The 22,677-nt window shown below is 37.1% G+C and overlaps 1 protein-coding gene across 7 annotated transcripts in view; it reads right to left on the bottom strand.

The window, feature by feature from the left end:
* The window catches only part of LOC110448768 (MAM and LDL-receptor class A domain-containing protein 1-like), a 97,949-nt gene that overhangs the window by 68,325 nt on the left and 6,947 nt on the right, over positions 1–22,677 (bottom strand). For 6 of the 7 annotated variants that reach the window (XM_021495189.1, XM_021495194.1, XM_021495195.1 and 3 more), the window contains exons 2-8: positions 21,788–21,901; positions 18,567–18,697; positions 17,977–18,115; positions 14,092–14,282; positions 4,716–4,794; positions 2,130–2,240; positions 1,300–1,388 (exon numbers count right to left, since the gene is read on the bottom strand). In XM_021495189.1, the coding sequence (XP_021350864.1) occupies positions 1,300–1,388; positions 2,130–2,240; positions 4,716–4,794; positions 14,092–14,282; positions 17,977–18,115; positions 18,567–18,697; positions 21,788–21,901 (854 nt within the window). Of the gene's footprint in view, positions 1–1,298; positions 1,389–2,129; positions 2,241–4,715; positions 4,795–14,091; positions 14,283–17,976; positions 18,116–18,566; positions 18,698–21,787; positions 21,902–22,677 lie in introns of all 7 variants that reach the window. The other variant, XM_021495190.1, reaches the window with a different exon arrangement.

Raw genomic sequence — 22,677 nt, 5'->3', positions numbered from 1 at the left:
GGGTTCGGTCAGACCCCAGGGTCTATTCTGATATCATGATTGCATTCGTCTCTTTATGCCCAGCATTTGTAGATATAGTTTTGGGGTGGGGATCTCAACCGTTTTAAAGTTATGGCCCAGGGACTATGTCTCCAAGGGTGGGGCCAGACCCTAGGGACATCCTGGAAGCAAATGTGCATTCTTCTCTTTATACTCAGCAATTGTATATATGGTTATATGGTGGGGATCTCAACCATTTCCAACTAATACATTTTATTGGCCCCACCCCTTAGTCCGGGGGTTCAGCCCAACCATTTGTACAATTTTGAATCCCTGCCTCCCATGAATGCTTCCGACCAAATTTGATCAATATCCATGGCATAGTTCTGCAGAAGAAGTCGTTTATAGCAATATAACCAAATTGAATTGCCCCCTTTTGGCCCCTCCCCTCAGCCCCCTGGGGAGTCAGCCCAACCGTTTGTACAATTTTGAATCTCCACCACCTAGAGATGCTTCCAGTCAAATAAGGTTGATATCCATCACTCAGTTCCAGAGAAGAAGTCACTTAAAGCAGTATAGCCAAATACCCTTTTTGGCCCTGCCCCTCAGCCCCCTGGGGGGTCAGCCACACAATTTGTACAATTTTAAATCCCTGCCTCCCAGGAATGCTTTTGATCAAATATGATTGATATCCAGTGCACAGTTCTACAGAAGACGTCGTTTGTAGCAATATAGCCAAATTGCCCCCTTTTGGCCCCGCCCCTTAGCCCCCTGGGGGGTCAGCCCCACCATTTGTACAATTTTGAATCCCCACCACCTAGGGATGCTTCCAGTCAAATTTACTTAAATTCCAATCAGTGGTTAAGAAGACGAAGTCGTTTAAAGAAATTGTTGACGTACGGACGACAGACGCCACGGTATGGCATAAGCTCACCTTGGTCCTTCGGACCAGGTGAGCTAACAATGTAGAAAAAGTTATTTTACCCCTTATCCCTCAAGTGGAAGGTCAGGGAATTCATTTGTTCAATCTTGAATCCTCATCCCCTAAGGATGTTTCCAGCCAAATCTGGTTGAAATCTGCCCAGTAGTTTCAAAAGAACTAGAACTTGCCCTAAAACTTGAACCAATTCCAAAAGACTTGATTTACCAATAATGAGCAAATATAGTCCAATTTGTTGGTAAGGAACCTCAGAGCAATTGCTGTAACCATATTACAATGTAAAATTAATTAAAAGTTGAGTTAAACACCAAAACACAGCTTGCATTTCTGATGTGGGACTCTATATAACAAAGACTTGGTTGACAATAGATTTAACATACACTTATGATAGACCAATCAAAGTCATCATGCTGGTCTTGATGCAGGAAACAGTGGGCGCAGTCTTCGAAAGAACAATGGAGGCTTCCACCTAATTGGGGAAAAAACAATTTAATTAGGCTTAAGCGTCATCAGAAGAGGAACTCGCATACTGAAGTGCTTTTATTTCGCCGAGGTTAATATCTCGCTATATTCACCATTAACTCTCAAAGTGTGAATTCAACACCCCAGTGAGAATTTTGATTATAGGTCTGCCATAAATTTGTCACCATCAATATCAGTATCAGGAGGTTGGACTTCGTTCATTTACTAAAATGACCTTTTCAATTGCATCATTAGAACTGTTTGTAACAAGTGCTACAATCGCCCTCAATGTTTCTAGGATCAGGAATAAAAGAAGATGACGGTAACCGAACATCAAACCTGGCACTTTTCAATCTCCCGTCAATAGACATTTTCTATTTATGAATGCCAAATCCGAATTCAATATGTATGAAGTGTGATGAAGATAAGTTTTATCGGTGGTCGATGGCACCCGAATACTAGTATGTAGGTAGACAACGTTGTACAGGTAAATATAAATCGCTCACTTCGTCAAAGCTTGACAAACGGACCAGTTGTTTTTTAAGCGATGCGACACATTTAATATGTATATTTAATTGTTTGTGCATGAAGAAAATCTTTGATATCGCATATTTCCAAACGGATGAATGTTATTAAAGTCAGAGGTTGAGTTGTTCATTGACCCCATGGCCCCACCCCCTCCAGGATTATCTCTGCAGTCTACACGAAAAGATTGATCACCTAACCAAACACTGATGTCATCACTTACCTAAGGTTTCGCACAATCCTCCAGTAAAATCGGGGATGCAGGTGCAACTTATCTGTCCCAGTGCATCCTCAGAGCAGGTTCCACCATTTTGACATGGGGATGGAGAGCAGCCTTCAACAATTAGAACATGCATTCAGACCAAATTCTAACGTTTGTCTGTAGAAAATTTTTAAGACATTTTACTGGTGTATATATAAATTGTCACGGTATGACATGTATTTCTTTGGTTATGTATACCTGTTGAATTAAGTTGACATGTTCTGGACTAGAAATATATATAGCACAACTTAGCGGGATTTGAATTTTGCCGCTTATTAATTTTACCCCGTTTTACAATGTAGATATCGGTAGCTACGGGGTTTACAATGCCAGGTGGATTTTTTTAGCCAATCAGAAATAAGATAGGGCGATCTCCGGGCAGAGGAGAAAACATTCAACTGGGCAGCGGGCATGTTGTCGAGTGGGAGAAAAATGTCGATGTATTGCTGTTTAGGGCTAGTTTTGGCCATGAAAAAGTGAGTACAAGTTTTACTTGGTTACAATAACCATTAATGATCAAGGATAGTTGACTTGTCAATCGACCAATCAGAAGCCTCCGTGTGGTTGATATCGCAACATTACCTATGCAATTGAATTTGCAGTCCCCTAATACCCCTGTAAACCAATTTTCACAAAAATCGAACAATATCTAAATTTCGACCAATCAGAAGCCAGTATATGGTGGTCATTTTGTCAAATTAGAAAACAAATGTCGCAGTTGAGTTTGCAATGCAATATTACACATACATACTAAATTTGAACGAAATCGAAAAACAACAGAGTTCCGACCAATCCGTAACCAGTATATGGCAGCCATTATGTCTAATTAGAAAACGGATGTCATGGTTGAGTTCGTGGTACCATCATACACCTACATGCCAAATTTGGAAGCATTGGAAAATATCTATTAAACTTGTAAAATAGGATAGGTGACATTGACTATATCCTTAGCGAACACCTTTAGAAATTTTAAATTCCCAAACATTTCAAAAATTCATGGCAGCCATCTTGGATGGTAAACTGAAAAACAAAAAAGTGTTTGCACATCTAGAGGCTATCAGTAATAATCCCTAAAAGTTTGGTGAAGATCCGACTCATAGTTTCTGAGAAAAGTTTTGGAAACCTTTACGGCGGAAAGCAGAAGAAGAAGACAGAAGAAAAATAATAATAAGAATCAGAGTAAAAACAATAAGTACCCAAACTTCGTTTGGGGTACTTAATACGTTAAATTGTTTCTAAAATGTTAGCAGAAGAAGGGTAGTTAGTAATATTCAGCTGTCGGCGAGTAATTTGGCATTTTTTTGTATTTTTCTATCTGAAGTGTAAAACAAAAGGTCACATAGGTAGCTTTCACTTCTGGGTCAACCGGAAGCTTTCTCTGTAAAATGTAAACAAAAGTGTATCGAGATAGTCAATACAGTTTTGGACCGACAGGCTCCGTGGTGAACGAGTGATTGGGTAGACACCAGGACAGCTGGGCATGGCTCGAGCCCAGACAGTACCAGTTCAACATACATAACATGGCGAACGACCCGAACTTTATCCGGACATCTGAGTGTACGTCTATAGCCGACCACACCTCTACGGCTCAAGCAGCACATCAACGTGGACGGCGATACACCCGGGGTTCACGCGCCGGGACTCTCATTTGTGTGAAGTGGCACACTATATATGAGTGAATTGGATAGGTAGTAGAATAGTTTCGAGTCACTTTTATGTGCTTGTGGTATGGTTAATACTTAAAAGAACCATTGAATGGGTTATTTTGATTCTTCATATTGAAATGTAATTCTCTAGTCAAACTCTAATTATTGAAATACCTCAGTACCGCAGCAGTCAGTATTGTGATTTTTTATTTGGCTGGTGGAAAGATGAAATCTTAGGGAAATTTGGATACTGTAGCACTTTATTCTTCGTTATTTTTTTGTATATAAATTTGTTATTTGAAAATGTATATTCGGGTTTGTGTATTCCTTTCACTTTGCACCATTCTTACGGTTTAAATCTACATAAATAACATTAAGAACCATTCTTGAAAAAGTTTTTTTTCTCTAAAAATGATAAAGGTAATCAACAAAGTAGTTTCGTTTATTAAAAACCTAACATCTTGGGAGTCAAGTTTTTTCAACCCTTTCGCAAGTGTGGACGTGCCCTCCGCTGTTGTTAACCGACAGCTAGCCAGTGTGGTACGAGTATAGCACCACTCTGCTAACCTTAACTGCTTATCATTTACTAGACTTGTGTCAATGTTACGCAATTGTATCAAACATGATATTAAAAGGTATTGGATCATTCTTATGTAAACAAACCATTGGAACTGTTTGTATGACATGAAATGTGTTTATATTTCGAAAAACAAAACTACTACCAATGTTTCGGCGAGGTACCATATATATAATGGAAGATTAAGAATTGAACAGTTAGGGATTCCTGCCACGAGCATGAAATGGATTAAACAATGGCAAAAATGATGCATACACCCACCATATGTATCAAAAGTCTGGCAAGAAGCCAAAAAGCGTCATCTTTACTTGATTTTGACCTTACCACAATATCCTGGTCCAAGAACAACATTGTCAATTGCGGCATCAGATGTGAATCCACCTACAATGCCCTCAAAGGAAACCTGTAAAAGCAAATTCAGGGTTTTAATAAAAAAAATAATAAACGAATAATTAACTAATTGTTTTAAATCCTTCTCCCCTACATATTTAAAATGGACTTTCCCAGACTCTGATTGGGTGAGGTTCAAATGTGACTTTAGGGATGAATGGGTTAAACTGTAGGCATTGCTGTTAAGGATTCCTGTCCCACTGCAGAGAAAACATTAGAGAGTTCCAGTTTAGATTTTCACTACAGTGACCTTCCCTTCATTTTGATTGGGGTTAAGGAGGCTCCACCCTTTCGCAATTAGCCAGCAGAATTCAATGAAAGTTTCACATAATGTTTATGTCTCTATGCAGAGATGATTTTATAAAAATCTGAGCATCCCGATAAACCGGGGATATTTGTGTAAAAAATACTATATCGGGATATCTATCGGGAGATTTTTCATGATGACGATAGTGATGAGTTTGAAGGTTTTCATGAGGATATAGAGGCCCATAACGATGACAGAGACGCGTTTTCAGACGAATCGTGGACTGTAGGTGGACTTTGTCCATCTACTTTCACCGGGAATTCTGGAGTTCGTTTGTCCGTACAGGATGAGGGACATTTATCGTTTTTGGACTATTTCGAGGCAATCATATCTGATGATATAATATATACAATAGCTCTAGAGACAAATAGATACGCTGAACAGTATTTACAGAAACAACTCCTGGAGAAATAAGGGCTTTCCTTGCAATGACAATTGCAATGGGTATTGTGAAACAGTTGGACATCCAGGACTATTGGTCAAATAATCCAGTCATCAGCACCCCATTTTTTTAAACTGTAATGCCAAGAGACCGCTTCCTGGTTTTAATGAATTTTCTCCACTTGTCTGACAATAAGTGCAGCAATTGAAAGAGGCAATGCAGGCTATACACCACTTTAAAAACTCGGGGTACCTTACAGACAGATCATTCACAATTTTTCTGCTGTTTACAAGCCATCAAGCAACATTGCAGTTGACGAGGGAATGATTCCTTGGCGAGGAAACTTACATTTCAGAGTGTACAATCCAGCAAATCATGCAAATATGGCTTGAAAATGTACATGTTGTGCAACTCTGACAATGGATACTGCTGTCAGGTTGAGCTGTATACTGGGAAAGATAGTCAGGTTGTAAGCGAGTTTGGGAAAACATATATGATCTGGTTGTACGTCTCATCGCACCATACCTGAACCAGGGATATTGTGTGTATATGGACAATTATTTCAGCAGCCCTTATCTGTTCTATTACCTCTACCTAAATGCAACTCTAGCCTGTGGAACATTACGTACAAACAGAAAAGGTGTACTTCGCCAGCTGAAGGAAATGCGTGTTGCAAAAGGAGATATTTATACAATGAACAATTCTACCCTTGTTCTTGTCAAATTTGCAGACAAAAAAGATGTGACATTGCTCACAACTGCACATGAAGGTAAATTGTATTTAGAAATTGAATCAGAATGCTGCAAAATGTTGATGATTAATCTGTGAAAATGTTCTCCTGCATGAGAAACTATTATCATGGACATGGACAATGTGACTTAATCACACTAAAATGTATATCTCATGTATTTTACTATTTTATAAACACACAAATAATTAACAAAAAAATAGCCCAAAAAATTTGTACTTCTGGTCTACTACTTTTTGTTTTTTATATTCCACCGATTCAAAGTGATACATGTATACATATGATCCATTATGTTATATCAAACTGATACATGTATACATATGATCCATTATGTTATATCAAACTGATACATGTATACATATGATCCATTATGTTATATCAAACTGATACATGTATACATATGATCCATTATGTTATATCAAACTGATACATGTATACATATGATCCATTATGTTATATCAAACTGATACATGTATACATATGATCCATTATGTTATATCAAACTGATACATGTATACATATGATCCATTATGTTATATCAAACTGATACATGTATACATATGATCCATTATGTTATATCAAACTGATACATGTATACATATGATCCATTATGTTATATCAAACTGATACATGTATACATATGATCCATTATGTTATATCAAACTGATTGATGTATACATATGATCCATTATGTTATATCAAACTGATTGATGTATACATATGATCCATTATGTTATATCAAACTGATACATGTATAGATATGATCCATTATGTTATATCAAACTGATACATGTATAGATATGATCCATTATGTTATATCAATTCTATTTTGTAACAATTGGACAAAATTACCAGGTTATGATATAAAGTCGATTAAGCTTATAGATCTATGATTCTTTTCGGGTCCTCTGAATTTACAGGTGTGATGATGAATTCTGGCAAAGTAGGTGAAGATGGTCTACCGATATCAATGCCAGATTGTGTCATGAGCTACAACAAGTATATGGGTTCAGTAGACAGGTGTGACCAAATGGTCGTAAATGGTATATTTGAGAGAAGGACCCTCAAATGGTGGAAAAGGGTATTTTTTCACACTATAGGCTTGGCTGTTGTCAACTCATACATGTACCTCCTGTACAAACACCAGACCCCAAATGCTGTACAACAGCGTACTTACAGACGGGAGCTGGTATCCCAACTGATACAGACTGCCGAGGTATCGGGACCCCAACAGAGAGGAAGGAAACGACCTGCTGCAGAGGTGATACAACGTCTTCAAGGTCGCCACTTTCCATCTCATCTGCCTCCAACAGATAAAAGGCAATGTGCAAAACGGCGTTGTTTTGTTTGTGGTCCAACAGAAATGGAAATTTTCAAATCCTCAAACCCTGGTGTACCAGTCCCTAATCGTACAGGAAGGGAGACAACCTACCAGTGTAAACAGTGCAAAGTGCCACTTTGCGTGGACCCCTGCTTCGAGCTATTTCATACTAAAGCAGAATATGTATTGGCATATAAACACCTGAAGGCAGCATCTGCTCTAGAGGATTAACTCATAGTTTTTAGACCAAACTACAAGGAACAATTCACAGTGTAAATATGTTGACTGAAACTTTAATAATTATGAAATGGGAACATTGACAGTTTTGATGCACGCTTTTATATTTGAATCGGATTCAATGATGGTACAATTACTGTATAAACAGAATAATCAGTCCGGAGGTAAGCACAAATACTTTGCAGTTGTGTTTCGTTGGCCTTCCTCGATTGTTTACAGTTTATTTGTTGTTTGTAAAAAGGTACAATCTACAAAATCCCTTACTCTTTTTTTATCCTAAATCTTTGACACCCCTCCCTTGTCGTCAACTTGTGATAAAACACATATTTTTCCATTTATTTAAACAAGTGGCCCAAGAGGGCCTGTATCGCTCACCAGAATATTTAAGCAGTCGTAGCAAAATATTCTTATTAAATATTATATTGCACTAAAAATATTTCCTCGCAAACTGTTAAAACTACCAGCAAAATATTATTATAAGATTCTATGCTTTTTTATTCTTCTTTGAAAGTTGCTCGACATATTTTTCCCCGTGACCTTGTAAGTAGGTCAATGTCATTTTTCTTTTCCAATTGGTTAGCTCTATTCCTTAAAGCTTCTATATTATATATTATAATTGTATGCCTTTTAATTCTTCAGAAGAAGTAGTTTGAACTATTTGACATATTTGGTTGCTGTGACCTTGAAAGTAAGTCAAGGTCATTTTCATTCTCAAACTTTGTTGAGCTCCATCCCTGAAAGCCATCAGCCAAATATGAAGATTCTATACCTTTTAGTTCTTCAGAAGAAGTTGTTTGAAGTTTTTGACATATTTGACCCCTGTGACCTTGAAAGTAGGTCAAGGTCATTTGCGTTCTCAAACTTTGTAGGGATCCTACCAACAAAGCTTTCAGCCAAATATCATGACTCTAGGCCTGTCCGCTCTTCAGAAGAAGTTGTTTAAAGGAAAAGTTGACCGACGAGGACGGACGACGGACGCCGCACCATGACATAAGCTCAATTGCCCTTCAGGCAGGTGAGCTAAAAAACCATGAGTAAAGTTGTTCATAGTTGTGATGTTATGGCTAAAATTAATTTCAGCTACTTATAAATTGATGTTTGTTTAAATCCAATGCTGGATAATGAATGTAGCATTAGGACATGTTTGATCGTCATTATGGCAGCCATCTTGTTTCATACGTCCATATTCAACCTGTAAAAAAACACCTAACAAATGTTTTAGATGGCTCTCGTGACATTTACTGGATGCGAAGACACTTCTAGTTTATATTCAAAGCCATTTAAAAAAAAAAAAATATATAAAAAAAAAATCAAACAATTCAGCACTGGGAGAATAGTCATATAGCGACAATTCAGCACTAAAAGGTGCGATATAGGTGAAAAGCCCGTCAAATTGTTAGCAGACAATTTCTAGTTTTTATTCTTATTCCGTTTCTGTGGAGTCTGTATCTTTTGATTGGTAAAAGACAGGTTTATAGTTTTTTAAGTATGTTGTAGGCCAAGGTCTGAAGATGTTCCAGGAACATTTTCAAGTAGGTCAAAAATCCAATGGATTTCTGATGGACCCGAAAAATAACAACACTTTGTCAGGACCATGAGTCTATCATTCCTACAAATTTTCAATTCAATCGGCCTAGCAGAACTTGACTTTAAGTTTGAAATAGTTTTTCAAAATGGCGGCCGTGGCGGCCATATTGGATTTCTGATCAACCCGAAAAATACTAACACTTGGTCAGGGAGATGTCAGTAACCTTCCCATGAAACATGAATGAAATCCCTTTGCCAGTATTTCAGCTTAAGTTGAAAATGTAAAATGTTAACGGGCAACGCACGACGACAGACGAAGACTGATAGCAATAGGTCACTTGAGGTAAAAGCTCAGGTGACTTAAAAATCAAAAAATGTGAAATTTTAAAAAATTTGTTTTGATAATTAATATCAAGATCAAAGATATTTTTTTTTTTATTCCAAACGGAGCTTTTGCTCTTGCAGATCACTGTATTTGAGTTATCTTTCTTTGAACACTAAATCAAAATAGACACACGGAAACAAGACGGGTACTTCCGACGGGAGAAATTTGTTAAAATGTTTGTTCCCATTTTTTTGGAAATACTGTTTTATGTGCTAAGTTTTGTTTCCATTAAGTAGATTGTATACATGTTCATGACAGTCATCCGTAATTTCAACAGTTTTCTGCCGCTATGCGTACGAAATCGCGGATGCTTGTTCGTGCGCGGAAACCGGTGTAACGAGGATATTTGATCCAGGGAACCATGCTTTGTTAACACTGTACTGGTTGATACAAATTTCAGAATGGCAATTATGAACGAACAGACATTGACAGAAAGATTTGATATGAAAACATTTCTTTTTTGTTAATTTGAAAACTATTTTACCTCTCAGTGTAATAACTCATAAATGTATTTTAAAATGTATTCATAATTTGCTACTTCAGTACAGACTATAGAAATAATGGATTTGATACAAGAAACATCTTTCGTTTTACATTGAAATATGCAAAATACACAACCTGTTAAAAAATTGAAAGCATGGTGTTCTTTCAGCAACAGAACGATATTTTGTTTTAAGTTAAGTCATGTAGATAACTTAATATTTTGTTATGTTTACATCATATTCAATAATCATGTGTTATAATATTCATCTTTAATTCACTCATGAATAAATAATTCTTTAAAAAAAATAAAAATACAGAATCTCAGTACTCGGTAAAGAGTACATGTCACTCACTACATGCTATTTATTATTGTGCCTAATTCAGGAACAGTTATTTGTAGTATTTTATTTTGGGTTCATGTTGTTTTGCATCCATTTAGCTAAATTGCTTATGTCGGAGACAAAAATCGACACACATTTTTTTTGAGATGGAGACAAAATTAGGGAGGGGGTTTAATTGCAGGCACCCACCCTGTTCCCAGGACATTTGCCAAAGTGGGGAGGGGGCTTATTTGCGAGAGGGGGTTTATTTGCGGTCAAATACGGTATATCGTAAAATATGCTGCAGTTTGATTTTAGCCTTTTTCGCTCAAACTCACAAAATCAGCGAAATTAAAAAAATCAAGAAAACTAGTGAATTCATAGTATGATATGTGATGATTTAATCCGATTGACTTTTAGTATAAGAGTAACAACAAGAGGCCCAAGGGCCTTAGCGGTCACCTGAGTTATATCAAAGGTACTGGTAGCTTTATTTTATTGTTTAGATGTGATGTGGAAATCAGCATGTAAACTAAGTGAAATACAATACTTGTCATGTCATCAATGGATAAGAATTTGAAAATATTGGTAAATGTTCCATTTGGGGCCCCGCCCTACCCCCTGGGGATGGGGCAGGCATCCTAATTTTACAAAGTAAAACTCTCATTTACCCAAGATGATTCTGACTAAGTTTGAGCAATTTTCTGCTGAAAATGGATAAAATATATACCGAAAAGTGTTATTTCCCTATATAAACTATATTAAACGTTAACCCCTCCCCAAGGGAGAACGGATAGCTCGGGGTCCTGATATTTTCAATTTAAATAAAGCCCCTGATGATCTTTCTTTCCACGTAAAGAAAATCACTGTAGTACCTCTGAGTCTGGAGAAGAAGATTTTTGAAATATTGATTAATTTTCCCTTTGGGGCCCCGCCCTGGCCCCAGGGGTTGGGGTAGGAATCCCAATTTTACAATTTTGAAGCCTCATCTACCAAGGATGATTCTGACCAAGTTTGAAAAAAATCCATCCACTGGTTCTTGAGAAGAAGTTGAAAATGTAAAAGTTTACGCACGACGCGAGTTACGCTCCGTAAAATAAATCGTTTCACAAATGCAATTACAATACAACTCTGTAAAAATTGTGGTTTGTAAAATATCAAGATCCCTATAACATGCAAGTGCATGTGCGTGCACGTGATAACGGCATACCATGCGATATGGTTGAAATGATGTCCAAAGTGTCGTGATTGAGAATAATTTTGTTCCATAAAAGAACAGTAAATTGACAATTAAATATAGTAATTTAATTTATTTCCGTCATTTTTGGTAAAGTAAAGAAAATAAGTGTCATTGTATAAATTCTATCCCGCTGCAAAAATTTCCGATTTTTTTCAAGGTAGACAACTCTCATCAGGATCAACATTATAGTAAATTGTAAAATAAATGAATTATAAAGACTTTGTGTGTATTTGGTTTAATTTTTCACTCTTTTTGTATGACGCTATGTGTCCTGTTTGCTTTTAGCTTGTATTTAGTAACTTTTATCCATACAATTTCAATAAAAAACGCTTTTTGTAACATGTTGTAGATATTTTATGATACATAAAATATTGTAGGGTTGATTAGAAATGTTTCTTTTCATTATTTTATTGTTGTGATAGTTTTGAACAACGCCACACACCTAAAAATGTGAAAGTGTTGAATTTGTCAAATTCAATTTTTCGGTATTTTTTACAAAAAAATCCCTAGATTATTTGAATGATTAGATTTTCAAAAAATCATCTCTACATATTGACATAACCATTATGCGAGACTTTCATTGAATTCTGCTGACTAATTGAGAAAGGGTGGAGCCACCTTAAGTCATCGAGATATCGTATTAATAATGTATGTTTTCTTCAAAATCCAAGGTCCCTGAAGATGTCAGCTTGTTAATGATATAAGTTGAATGAATGTCATCACATGACGGCATGAAAGTAAAACAGATGGGGTTTGATCTTGGAAATGCTCTTTGATATTCTTCATAGCACAGGTACAATGATCCGTCAGCCCTGCAATAAGTCAACTCCAATCTAGGGTGCAGAAAAATGCTTAGATCCAGAGCAAAACAGTTGGATTTTAAAGAGGGAGGTTTATATGGATCAATGGTAGCAGAGTATAGTAGAAATGGCCTGATCCTAAAAATAAAGGACATGGATAGTGGATTCATCCTGCACATTACACACCTACATATATACAATATATATCTATAAAATACATTTTGAAAACATTTGTTTTAGAATAATGAAATTGTTTTCAAAAAGTGTTTTCCCCAAATTTGGGACGTGTAAAAACCATGGTTACCACATAAACAAGAGGCCCAGAGGGCCTGTATCGCTCATCTGAATATGTTTAAAATAATTGGTATAAAGTAAAGATATAGCACAAATGATAGGTGCTGTAAGTACATATGAAATTTCAGAAAGATCCATCCAGTACTTGAGATATAGCGAGAACAAACTTCAAACAGAGCCCCACCCCTATGCCCCTAGGGGGGATCATAACCATCAATAATACAAAATTGAGACCCCTTGGCCCAAGGATGCTCCAGACTAAATAAGGTTAAAATCTCTTAATCCCGATGGTCGAAGAAGGATTTTAAAGATTTTACCTCTATGTCCCCTATTGGGCCCCGCCTCTCTGCCTCCAGGAGGGTTAGACACAGTTTATACAAAATTGGTTCCCTTTCACCAGAGGATGCTTCATACCGAATTTGGACAAAATCCTGTCATTCGTACAGAAGAAGGTATTTGAAGAATTTGCTATGTTTCCCCTATTGGGCCACTCCCTTCTGCCCGCAGGGGGGGGGGGCCACACTCGCTGTTTATACGAAATTCAGTTTCCAAGGATGTTCCAGGCTAAATTAGGATAAAATCCCTTAATCCCTACGGTAGAAGGATTATAAAGGTTTTACTTCTATTTCCCCTATAGGGCCCGCCCCTCAGGTCCAAGGGGGGGCCACACCCACTGTTTATACAAACTTGAGTCCCATTTACCCAAGGATGCTCCAGACCAAATATGAAACAAATCCTTTCATTCCTACAGAAGAAGAAGGATTTGAAAGAATTTGCTATATTTCCCCTATTGGGCCCCACCCCTCAGCCCCCAGGGGGCCAGACCAACAGTTTATACAAAATTGGTTCCCCTTCACCCAAGAATGATTCAGACCAAATCATTTCATTCCTACAGAAGAAAGATTTTAAAGAAAAATTTGCTATATTTCCCTTATAGGGCCCAACCCCTCAGGCCCCTGGGGGGCAAGACCACACTCAAAACTTGATTATTTTTTGTGTATTTTATCATCATGATTTTTTATAAAAGTTTGAGAAGAAAGGATTTTTAAATGCTGTAGTCATGGTGAAACTAAGTTTTCAATACATATTTACATTCTTTGGCAGTGGTAACAAGGATCCAGTGGCCATGGAATGAGGATCTTTAACTCGTTCACCCCTGAAAACACATTTGAACTCTTCCAATTCAATGGCTGGAATAGTTCATTAAGAGATTTCAGGGGTGAATGAGTTAAAGGTCAGATTTAAAACATATCTATAGATACACACCCTTAGAGATGGTGTTGCAGGGATCTGGATTACAGCGTTATGCCATATATCTCCCTTGTCACCACTCTTAGTCCACAAGACTCTCATGGTGGGGTTTAAAGCAGCAGAACTGACGTCGTTGATTAGGACGCTGAGGCTCCCCATATGGTATCCATACATGTGGTAGTCAAAGGTTAGACATAAATCCTCCACTGGAAAAAAATAATAAAATATAAAAAGATTGAATGTGAACTTAGAAAATAACTGTATCCAGAAAGACTGGTTGTTGCAGCTTGCTGCAATTTTGCAGCAGTTTGCTGCAAAGTTGCAAGAATATGTACTTGGCCAAATTCTAAATACTAAAAACATGACTTTGCAGCAAATTAGTACTTTGTCAAAAACAGATCGAAACTCTGTTGTCATAATATATGCATACGTGTATTTTACAGTGTATTGTCCTTCAAAGTTGTTTCATATTGTATGCCAAACCATACATAAATATTTCAGTTTTAATTACAATTACAGTCAAACCTGCTCATAGTGACCATTATCATGACATGACAATGGAATTTAAACCTGCACATTAACTGGATGTCTGCATTTATACATGACAAAAAGATACGTGAAATAGAAACGCCATTGATAAAATAAATCTTTGCTATCAATAGTATACTAACTTTCCTTAATTTATATGTATTTGTTTCTGTGGTATGCATCTTTTAAGTGGATCTTCAAAAAAACTCGCCATAAATGCTGACAATGTCAACAAATTATTTCTGATGAAACATTCACCTTTAAAGCGCCTGTTCCGGGAAACAATTCTATATTTGCTAAAATGGCGTATATATGTTTAAAATACTTCCTTAAGAAAGATAGCGATTCAAATTTTTGTGAAATTCACTCCCTTGAAGGAAAAATTATAATTATTTTTACCAAATCCTCAATCGTCACCTGACAGTCTAAAAGTCTCACTTGACCCAGATCAGTGATGTAATTTTACCGCATGCGCCTCATCAACAAGGCCATTGTAAACATCGCGGCGAAACAAAGATGTGTGCAAAGCCATGACAGGCACGACGTACCGTCAAAGAACGAATACCGAGTCCACTACAAAGCAGAAACAAGAGGCCCAAGAGGGCCTGTATCGCTCACCTGAATATTTAAGCAGTCATAGCAAAATATTCTCATTAAATATTATATTGCACTAAAAATATTTCCCTCGCAAACTTTGTTGACTCCATCTGTTAAAACTATGAGCAAAATATTATTATAAGATTCTATGCTTTTTGATTCTTCTTCAGAAGTTGCTCGACATATTTTTCCCCCGTTACCTTGTAAGTAGGTCAATGTCATTTTCCTTTTCCAATTGGTTAGCTCTATTCCTTAAAGCTACTCTATTATATATTATAATTGTATGCCTTTTAATTCTTCAGAAGAAGTAGTTTGAACTATTTGACAGATTTGATTGCTGTGACCTTGAAAGTAAGTCAAGGTCGATTTCATTCACAAACTTTGTTTGGCTCTATCCCAGGAAGCCATCAATCAAATATAAAGATTCTATACCTTCAAGTTCTTCAGAAGAAGTCGTTTGAAGCATTTGACATATTTGACCCCTGTGACCTTGAAAGAAGGTCAAACTAATTTTCATTCTCAAACTTTGTTGGACTCTATCCAAGGAAGCCACCAGCCAAATATAAAGATTCTATACCTTTCAGTTCTTCAGGAGAAGTCGTTGGAAGCATTTGACATATTTGACCCCTGTGACCTTGAAAGAAGGTCAAACTAATTTTCATTCTCAAACTTTGTTGGGCTTTATCCCAGGAAGCCACCAGCCAAATATAAAGATTCTATACCTTTCAGTTCTTCAGAAGAAGTCGTTTGAAGTGTTTGACACATTTGACCCCTGTGACCTTGAAAGTAGGTCAAGGTCATTTTCATTCTCAAACTTTGTTGGGCTCTATCCCAGGAAGCCATCAGCCAAATATGAAGATTCTATACCTTTTAGTTCTTTAGAAGAAGTCGTTTGAAGTTTTTGACATATTTGACCCCTGTGACCTTGAAAACAGGTCAAGGTCATTTTCGTTCTCAAACTTTGTAGGGCTCCTACCAACGAAGCTTTCAGCCAAATATCATGACTCTAGGCCTGTCCGTTCTTCAGGAGAAGTTGTTTAAAGGAAAAGTTGACTGACGAGGACGGATGGACGGACGACGGACGCTGCGCCACGGCATAAGCTCACTTGGCACTTCGTGCCAGGTGAGCTAAAAAGCAATGGGCGTTGGACAACCCTTTAAAAAGGCTTTGGAAGCAGCATAGTAGGTGGACACGAATACGCAGCACAGATTGTATTCGCATTTTTGATAACAGAGGGATTTTTCAAATCACAGAATATGTATGCAATCATTATATATATATGATGTAATTATGTGGTTTATGATTGCATAATTTAAATATTGTAGGGCAATTATATATATAGTATGTCTAACTTATGTACATTCAAACATTCTGCTTTCTTTATATCACAGTAAATGTAGAAAAGATTAAAACTGGATCTAAAAAGTGATGTTGTGCGTAATAAACACGTCTATAATCAATTGATAGGCCTATTTATCAAAGTTTCAATGACACAATGTCAATATGCCTGTTTACTTAAAGTTGAAAGTTTGGTCTAGATATGTCTTTGGGCCGTTTTAATTATTTAATACACAAGTATTCCTGAAATTGCCAGGCAAAAACTGGTGTTTTCACTAACGATATGCTATGGTTGGTTCAAAATAGTAAATACAACTTTACAAATGAAATGATGACATGGATGACGGGATTTAGATTACCCCTCATGAGGCCCCATTATTAATGTTAATAAACGTGGAAATCGCTGCGTTTATTTACATTAATAATGGGGCCCCATGAGGGGTAATCTAAATCCTGTCATCCATGTCATCATTTCATTTGTAAAGTTGTTTTTATTATTTTGAATCAATACAGTTATATATAACGACAAAGGTAGGAATACTACACTTGCAGCAAACATGACCTCTTAAAACAATTATTTACGTTTAGTATTGCTGTCTTGTCCGCTAGATGAGTCCGACATGGCCGAGAGACTGCGTGCTATTGTTGATATCTTAACTGCCTCGATTTCGAAAACAACCACGTGACATATATAAATAGATCTGTGCTAAATTTACGCTGGGCTTCCAAGATTTGAATGGTCAAAACTGGACATTGCAAGCAGAACTCTACCATCATATTGCCGTGGTATATCTTTTGGAAGACCAGAGATCGCATTTAGACCCATTTATTGTGTTATTACATCCCCGAACAGGCGCTTTAAAATCAAAAAATTATTTAGTTTGACAAACATCTACGATCTTAATTAATGGGTTTTTTCCATAAACTACCAGGTACCCCAATGCATTTGTATAATGTCCATGTGTATTTCTAGTCTTGAACCATTTCTGAATTAGACATAACTTCTAAGACGGCAAACATGACCTAATCACATTCCAGTATGTTTTGTAGTAACTGATTTTGGTATTTTGTATCTCTCAGTCCAGCTCTTTCAGTATTGTTTGATAAAGAAGCAAAAACAGTCTATTTTAAGTGACCATGACAATTTTTTTAAACCCCTTTTGCACATATACATTTCAGTGAAAATCTTTTAATCTACACAAAAAGAAGAGGACTTTTGCTAAACTACCTGGAACCAATATGTTTAATAAAATCTCACCAAAATGAAAAACATTCTGATCACTCAGAAAATTATGCTGCGATATCTCTTGGATTTGAAAACAGATCCAAGATAAAATTGTTCAAGTTACTGGAAAGAGTTCCCAAAGACAATTTCTGTTTTCATTTTTAAATAAAACAGTTCTTCTATTTTTTTTTGCCATGAAGTTATTACATACTTGGCAGGATACTAGAAATAAGAATGGCATCAGCTCCGTGACTCCTGGGAGTAGATGTAGATGCATAGATGAATGCATAGCTTGTTCCCTCACTAGCACTGTTCGGCCCCGTGCCGTACCTATAAGAGGCCGCAACATTCTACAAAAATAGTGAGCGATAGTGTGTTAGTCAAATTTCACATAGTAGCACGGACATGGTAAGTTTGTTTTTAATATATAATTATCATATTCTACACTATATTTGCTATCAGCTTATTTTTACAGCTTATTTGTAAATAGAATATTGATTTGCACACCTAGTATAGTTTTACCACCTTCACTTTGTATATAATGTTGTGCTGATTGTACCTAAGAAAATATTAAGACAGGTAAGTTTATACAAAATTATATTAGATAGTGTTCTCATCGTAACGGCGCTTCAATGAAAATTGACAAAAAAATGTAAGGGTAGGCACAAAAAAAAGGGTTATAAGTGTAACCAGAAATGAAAAACGTTTGTATTTGGCCTTAAATATAATAAATTAACAGATTGAATGTCACAACTATTTCCAGTTACAGAATTACAGATTCCAACGTATCAAGAACATTACCTTTGAAAAAGTCCAATCAAAAGTGTCCAAGGTTTCCTGACTCAGAAAACATGGATCAGCACCATATTCAAATGTGCACCTAAATGTAGTACCTGTTGGTGGTGCCGTAGGAGCCGGAGTAGGGCCAGCATCTGTCACAGGCAATCACAAATTACAGGTAAGTCAAGGTAATCACAAATTTACAGGTTATTGAAGGTAATCACACATTATAGGTTATTGAAGGTAAACACACATTTCAGGAAATTGAAGGTAAACGCACGTTACAGGATTTGAAGGTAAACTCACATAACAGGTAATTGAAGGTAAACGCACGTTACAGGTTATTGAAGGTAATTGCACATTACAGGTAATTGAAGGTAAACACACATTACAGGTTATTGAAGGTAAACACACATTACAGGTTATTGAAGGTAAACACACATTATAGGTAAGTCAAGTCTGTGACTCAGAAACTAGGTCCCTAGGGTTGTGGCCAGACCCTAGAATCAATTCTCAGTGTTCCCCATTACGTAGATATGTACGTAATTCACGTAAACAATTAGGAAGTCATGCATGAAAGTTTGGATTTGTACGTATGTTGCACGCAAAGAAAAAGACCTCAAATGGGTAAAGAAAAAATAAAATATAGTCATTTCTAGCTTCTCAATATATAGTTTGCAATTTCTGACGATAGATGTATCTTGTCTGACGTAATCTCTGAAAAGGAGAGGTAAATAATTGGTTCATCGATCGACCGACCGACCATGATCGCTGTGCGCTAAATTTAGTACTCCAAATATAAAATAAGCCAATCAGAAGCGTGTTTCCAGCAGTCAACAGCGGTTATTTCCCAACACTGAATAATGTTGTCGTTATCAGGGATCTCGTTCAACCAGACGCTCTGTTCGTCGTAGCTTGCACAGGCACAAGAGTTTGGGTGAACGAGACTACGACATGGTAGACATAATTTCGGACGGGACGGGACCAAACCTCGGAAGAGTTTCTGTTATTAATTAATCAATAAAAACTACTAATGTCCCTTCAAATGTGTTGTTGTTTTTTGTTAGTGTCTAATTTGTGATTTGAAATGCCATGTTTTTGATGAAACAAAATCATAAAACTAATGCATGAGACTTATAAAAAAAGTTTGCACTGAATTAAATGACTTGTTATTAATTTGCATTGACACTTGATAAATTAACAAAATTCATAGTAAAGCATGAGACTTAAAATAATTTACATTAAGTTTGCATTAACATTCCTTGTTATTTTGTAATACAAAGTTAGTTTCCAATTCAAGCAGAATTGATACAGTTTATGTCAGTCATGTGGCTGTGCAGTTTACAAAAAGAAAATTCTGATTAAGAGGGACAATTTTTGACAAAGTACCAATCTGTTTTTTAGCCTCAAAATACCCCAGAATGCACCACAGAGCTTCCAGATTTCAAAAAAAATCAGGGGGAGTACCCCCGTACCCCCCTTACCATGGGAGGGGGGGGCCCCCTCCCAAACCTAGCCCCCCTCGTCGCTGCGCTCCTCGTCAAGCTGCTTCGCAGCTTGATGACTGTACCCACACAATTACTAATCAGAGGGTACAATGTACCCTATGTACTAAGGACTAAGGGGGAACACTGATTCTAATAGCATGACTGCATTAGTCTCTTTATGACCAACAATTGTATAAATAGCTGTTTTGAGGTGGTGATATTAACCATTTCAAAGTTTTGACCCAGGGGTTAAGTCTTCAAGGGTGGGGCAGACCCCACGGCCATCCTGGAAGCAAATGTGCATTCTTCTCTTTGTACTCGGCAATTGTATATATGGTTATACGGTCTGGGGATCTCAACCATTTCCAAGTAATACCTTTTTTGGCGCCACCCCTTAGCCTGGGGGGTCAGCCACACTATTTGTACAATTTTGAATCCCTGCCTCCCATGAATGCTTCCGATCAAATATGATCAACATCCATGGCATAGTTCTACAGAAGATGTCGTTTGTAGCAATATAGCCAATTTGCCCCCTTTTGGCCCCGTCACTCAACTCCTTGGGGGTCAGCCCAGTACAATTTTGAATCTACTACCTAATTAGTTAAATTCCATTCAGTGGTTAAGAAGAAGAAGTCGTTTAAAGAAATTGTTGACGTAAGCACGGACGGATGCCACGTACTGTATGGCATAAGCTCACTTTGGTCCTTCAGACCAGGTGAGGTAACAAGTAACAAGAGGCCCAAAGGGCCTAAATAGCTCACCTGGTATTAATCTCACACTTGTAATCTTAAAAGTGGACTAATATACAGCTACAGGTAAAATATCCGGGTTCAATTCATTAGAATATATTAAATGATTTAAGCATAACGCCCGTGACCTTGAAAGTCCAACAAGGACATTAACTTGATCAGAGTTTATAGCCTTCTGTCCCAGCATGCTTCTGGCCAGAACAAGTCATTTAAAGATTTAAACATATTTGACCCCTGTGACCTTGAAAATGGATGAAGGTCATTCATTTGAACAAACTTGGTAGCCCTTGATTCCAACATGCTACTGGCCAAATATCATCCTAGGCCTTTTGGTTACTGAGAAGTTGTTTAAAATAAAAAGTTGACGCCGGACAGACGGACCATATGGCATAAGCTCACCTGCCCAAAGGGCAGATGAGCCAACAAGGTATTAGTCAATGTAGTAATCATTAGGTCATATGTAAGTCAAGGTAATGGCAAATTACAGGCAAGTTATAAAAGTCACAGCTAAGTTGAGGTTATCACAAATTATAGGTAAGTCATGCAAGTCACAAGTAAGTCAAGGTACGCCAGTAATCACAAATAGCAGGTAAGCCCTACAAGTCACGGGTAAGTCATACAAGTCACAGGTAAGTCATACAAGTCACAGGTAAGTCATTAAAGTCACAGGTAAGTCATAAATAAAAGTTACAGGTAAGTCATACAAGTCACAGGTTAAGTCATACAAGTCACAGGTAAGAACAATCACAAATTATTCAACTAGAGATAGTGACTCAACAATTAATCAAACATTTTAATAATAATAATTCTAGATTCTAATATACCACTTTATCACAACCTACATCGTAGGTCGTCTCAAAGCGATTCATAAATTGAGTCAATAAAGAACAAATTTACTGCAATAATCGTATAAAATATCAAGTTAAAACTAAATTTTCAACTGATATTGAGAATTTTTTTCTACACAAATATCAACTTCCATCAATAATTTTATATTGACACTGACCACAGAATAGTCCATTGAATCCACCCACACAGGCACAGCTGGTCACAGACCCAGTCACTGTACAGATGCCGCCGTTCAAACATGGGTCCTGTGCGGCTGGGCATGGTCCACCCACTGAAAAGAACATTGAAAAAAAAAGCAAATTATTTCCCTTTGAATTGCATTATGTTTTTAATCTCCAAGCATTCAAGGTGGAAATATTACTTTTCAGTTGTAATTTAGTTGATTGCGTGAAAGTTTGGACGGTGAAAACGTCAATAAATTTGAAGCCCAAGACACGAACAGAAATATTATTCAAAGTGACAAAAAACAATAAAACCACCTTATTCAATATCTAGCATACAGATTTCAGACTAAAAAGTATTTGAAACTAGCACTTCCGATTCTAAACAAGGAAAATGAAGAAATTTTAGCATACCGACTCCTTTGGGCCCCACCATACAGCCCTTGGGTGTAGGGCTGGCTCAAAATTTTCTAAGTATCAAACTGTCAACTCAGGGTTATAATTCCAATCAAGTTATTTACATGTAATATTCAAAGTATCATTTGCCATTATAAACCATAATAAATGTTGCCCCTCCCTTCCTTAGGGGGTAAACGCGAGACCCCAGGGTCATGAAATTCACAATTTTGGTAAAGCACCTTAAAGGGACATCACGTGAAAAGGCGTGTTTTTTTTAATGAATGTATGTATTATATGCACTTCCACTTATGTTACCACGCTATCCCCATATTCATAGTCCGTTCCAAATGTCCAGTTTGACCACTTGAATTGTTCAGGAAAGCCCTGCTAAAAATAGCGCCGATAACGTCACGTGACTAGGCAGTAAACACAAGTGGTGCGAGCGAGATGAAACGGTTTCCAAAGAGGCCCCCAGAGAGGGGCCGTC

This window comes from Mizuhopecten yessoensis, unplaced genomic scaffold, assembly GCF_002113885.1.
Source record: "Mizuhopecten yessoensis strain PY_sf001 unplaced genomic scaffold, ASM211388v2 scaffold4259, whole genome shotgun sequence".
Taxonomy (NCBI): domain Eukaryota; kingdom Metazoa; phylum Mollusca; class Bivalvia; order Pectinida; family Pectinidae; genus Mizuhopecten; species Mizuhopecten yessoensis.
The sequence above is the reverse complement of the archived record's forward strand: the minus strand, read 5'-3'. Positions and strand labels throughout refer to the sequence as shown.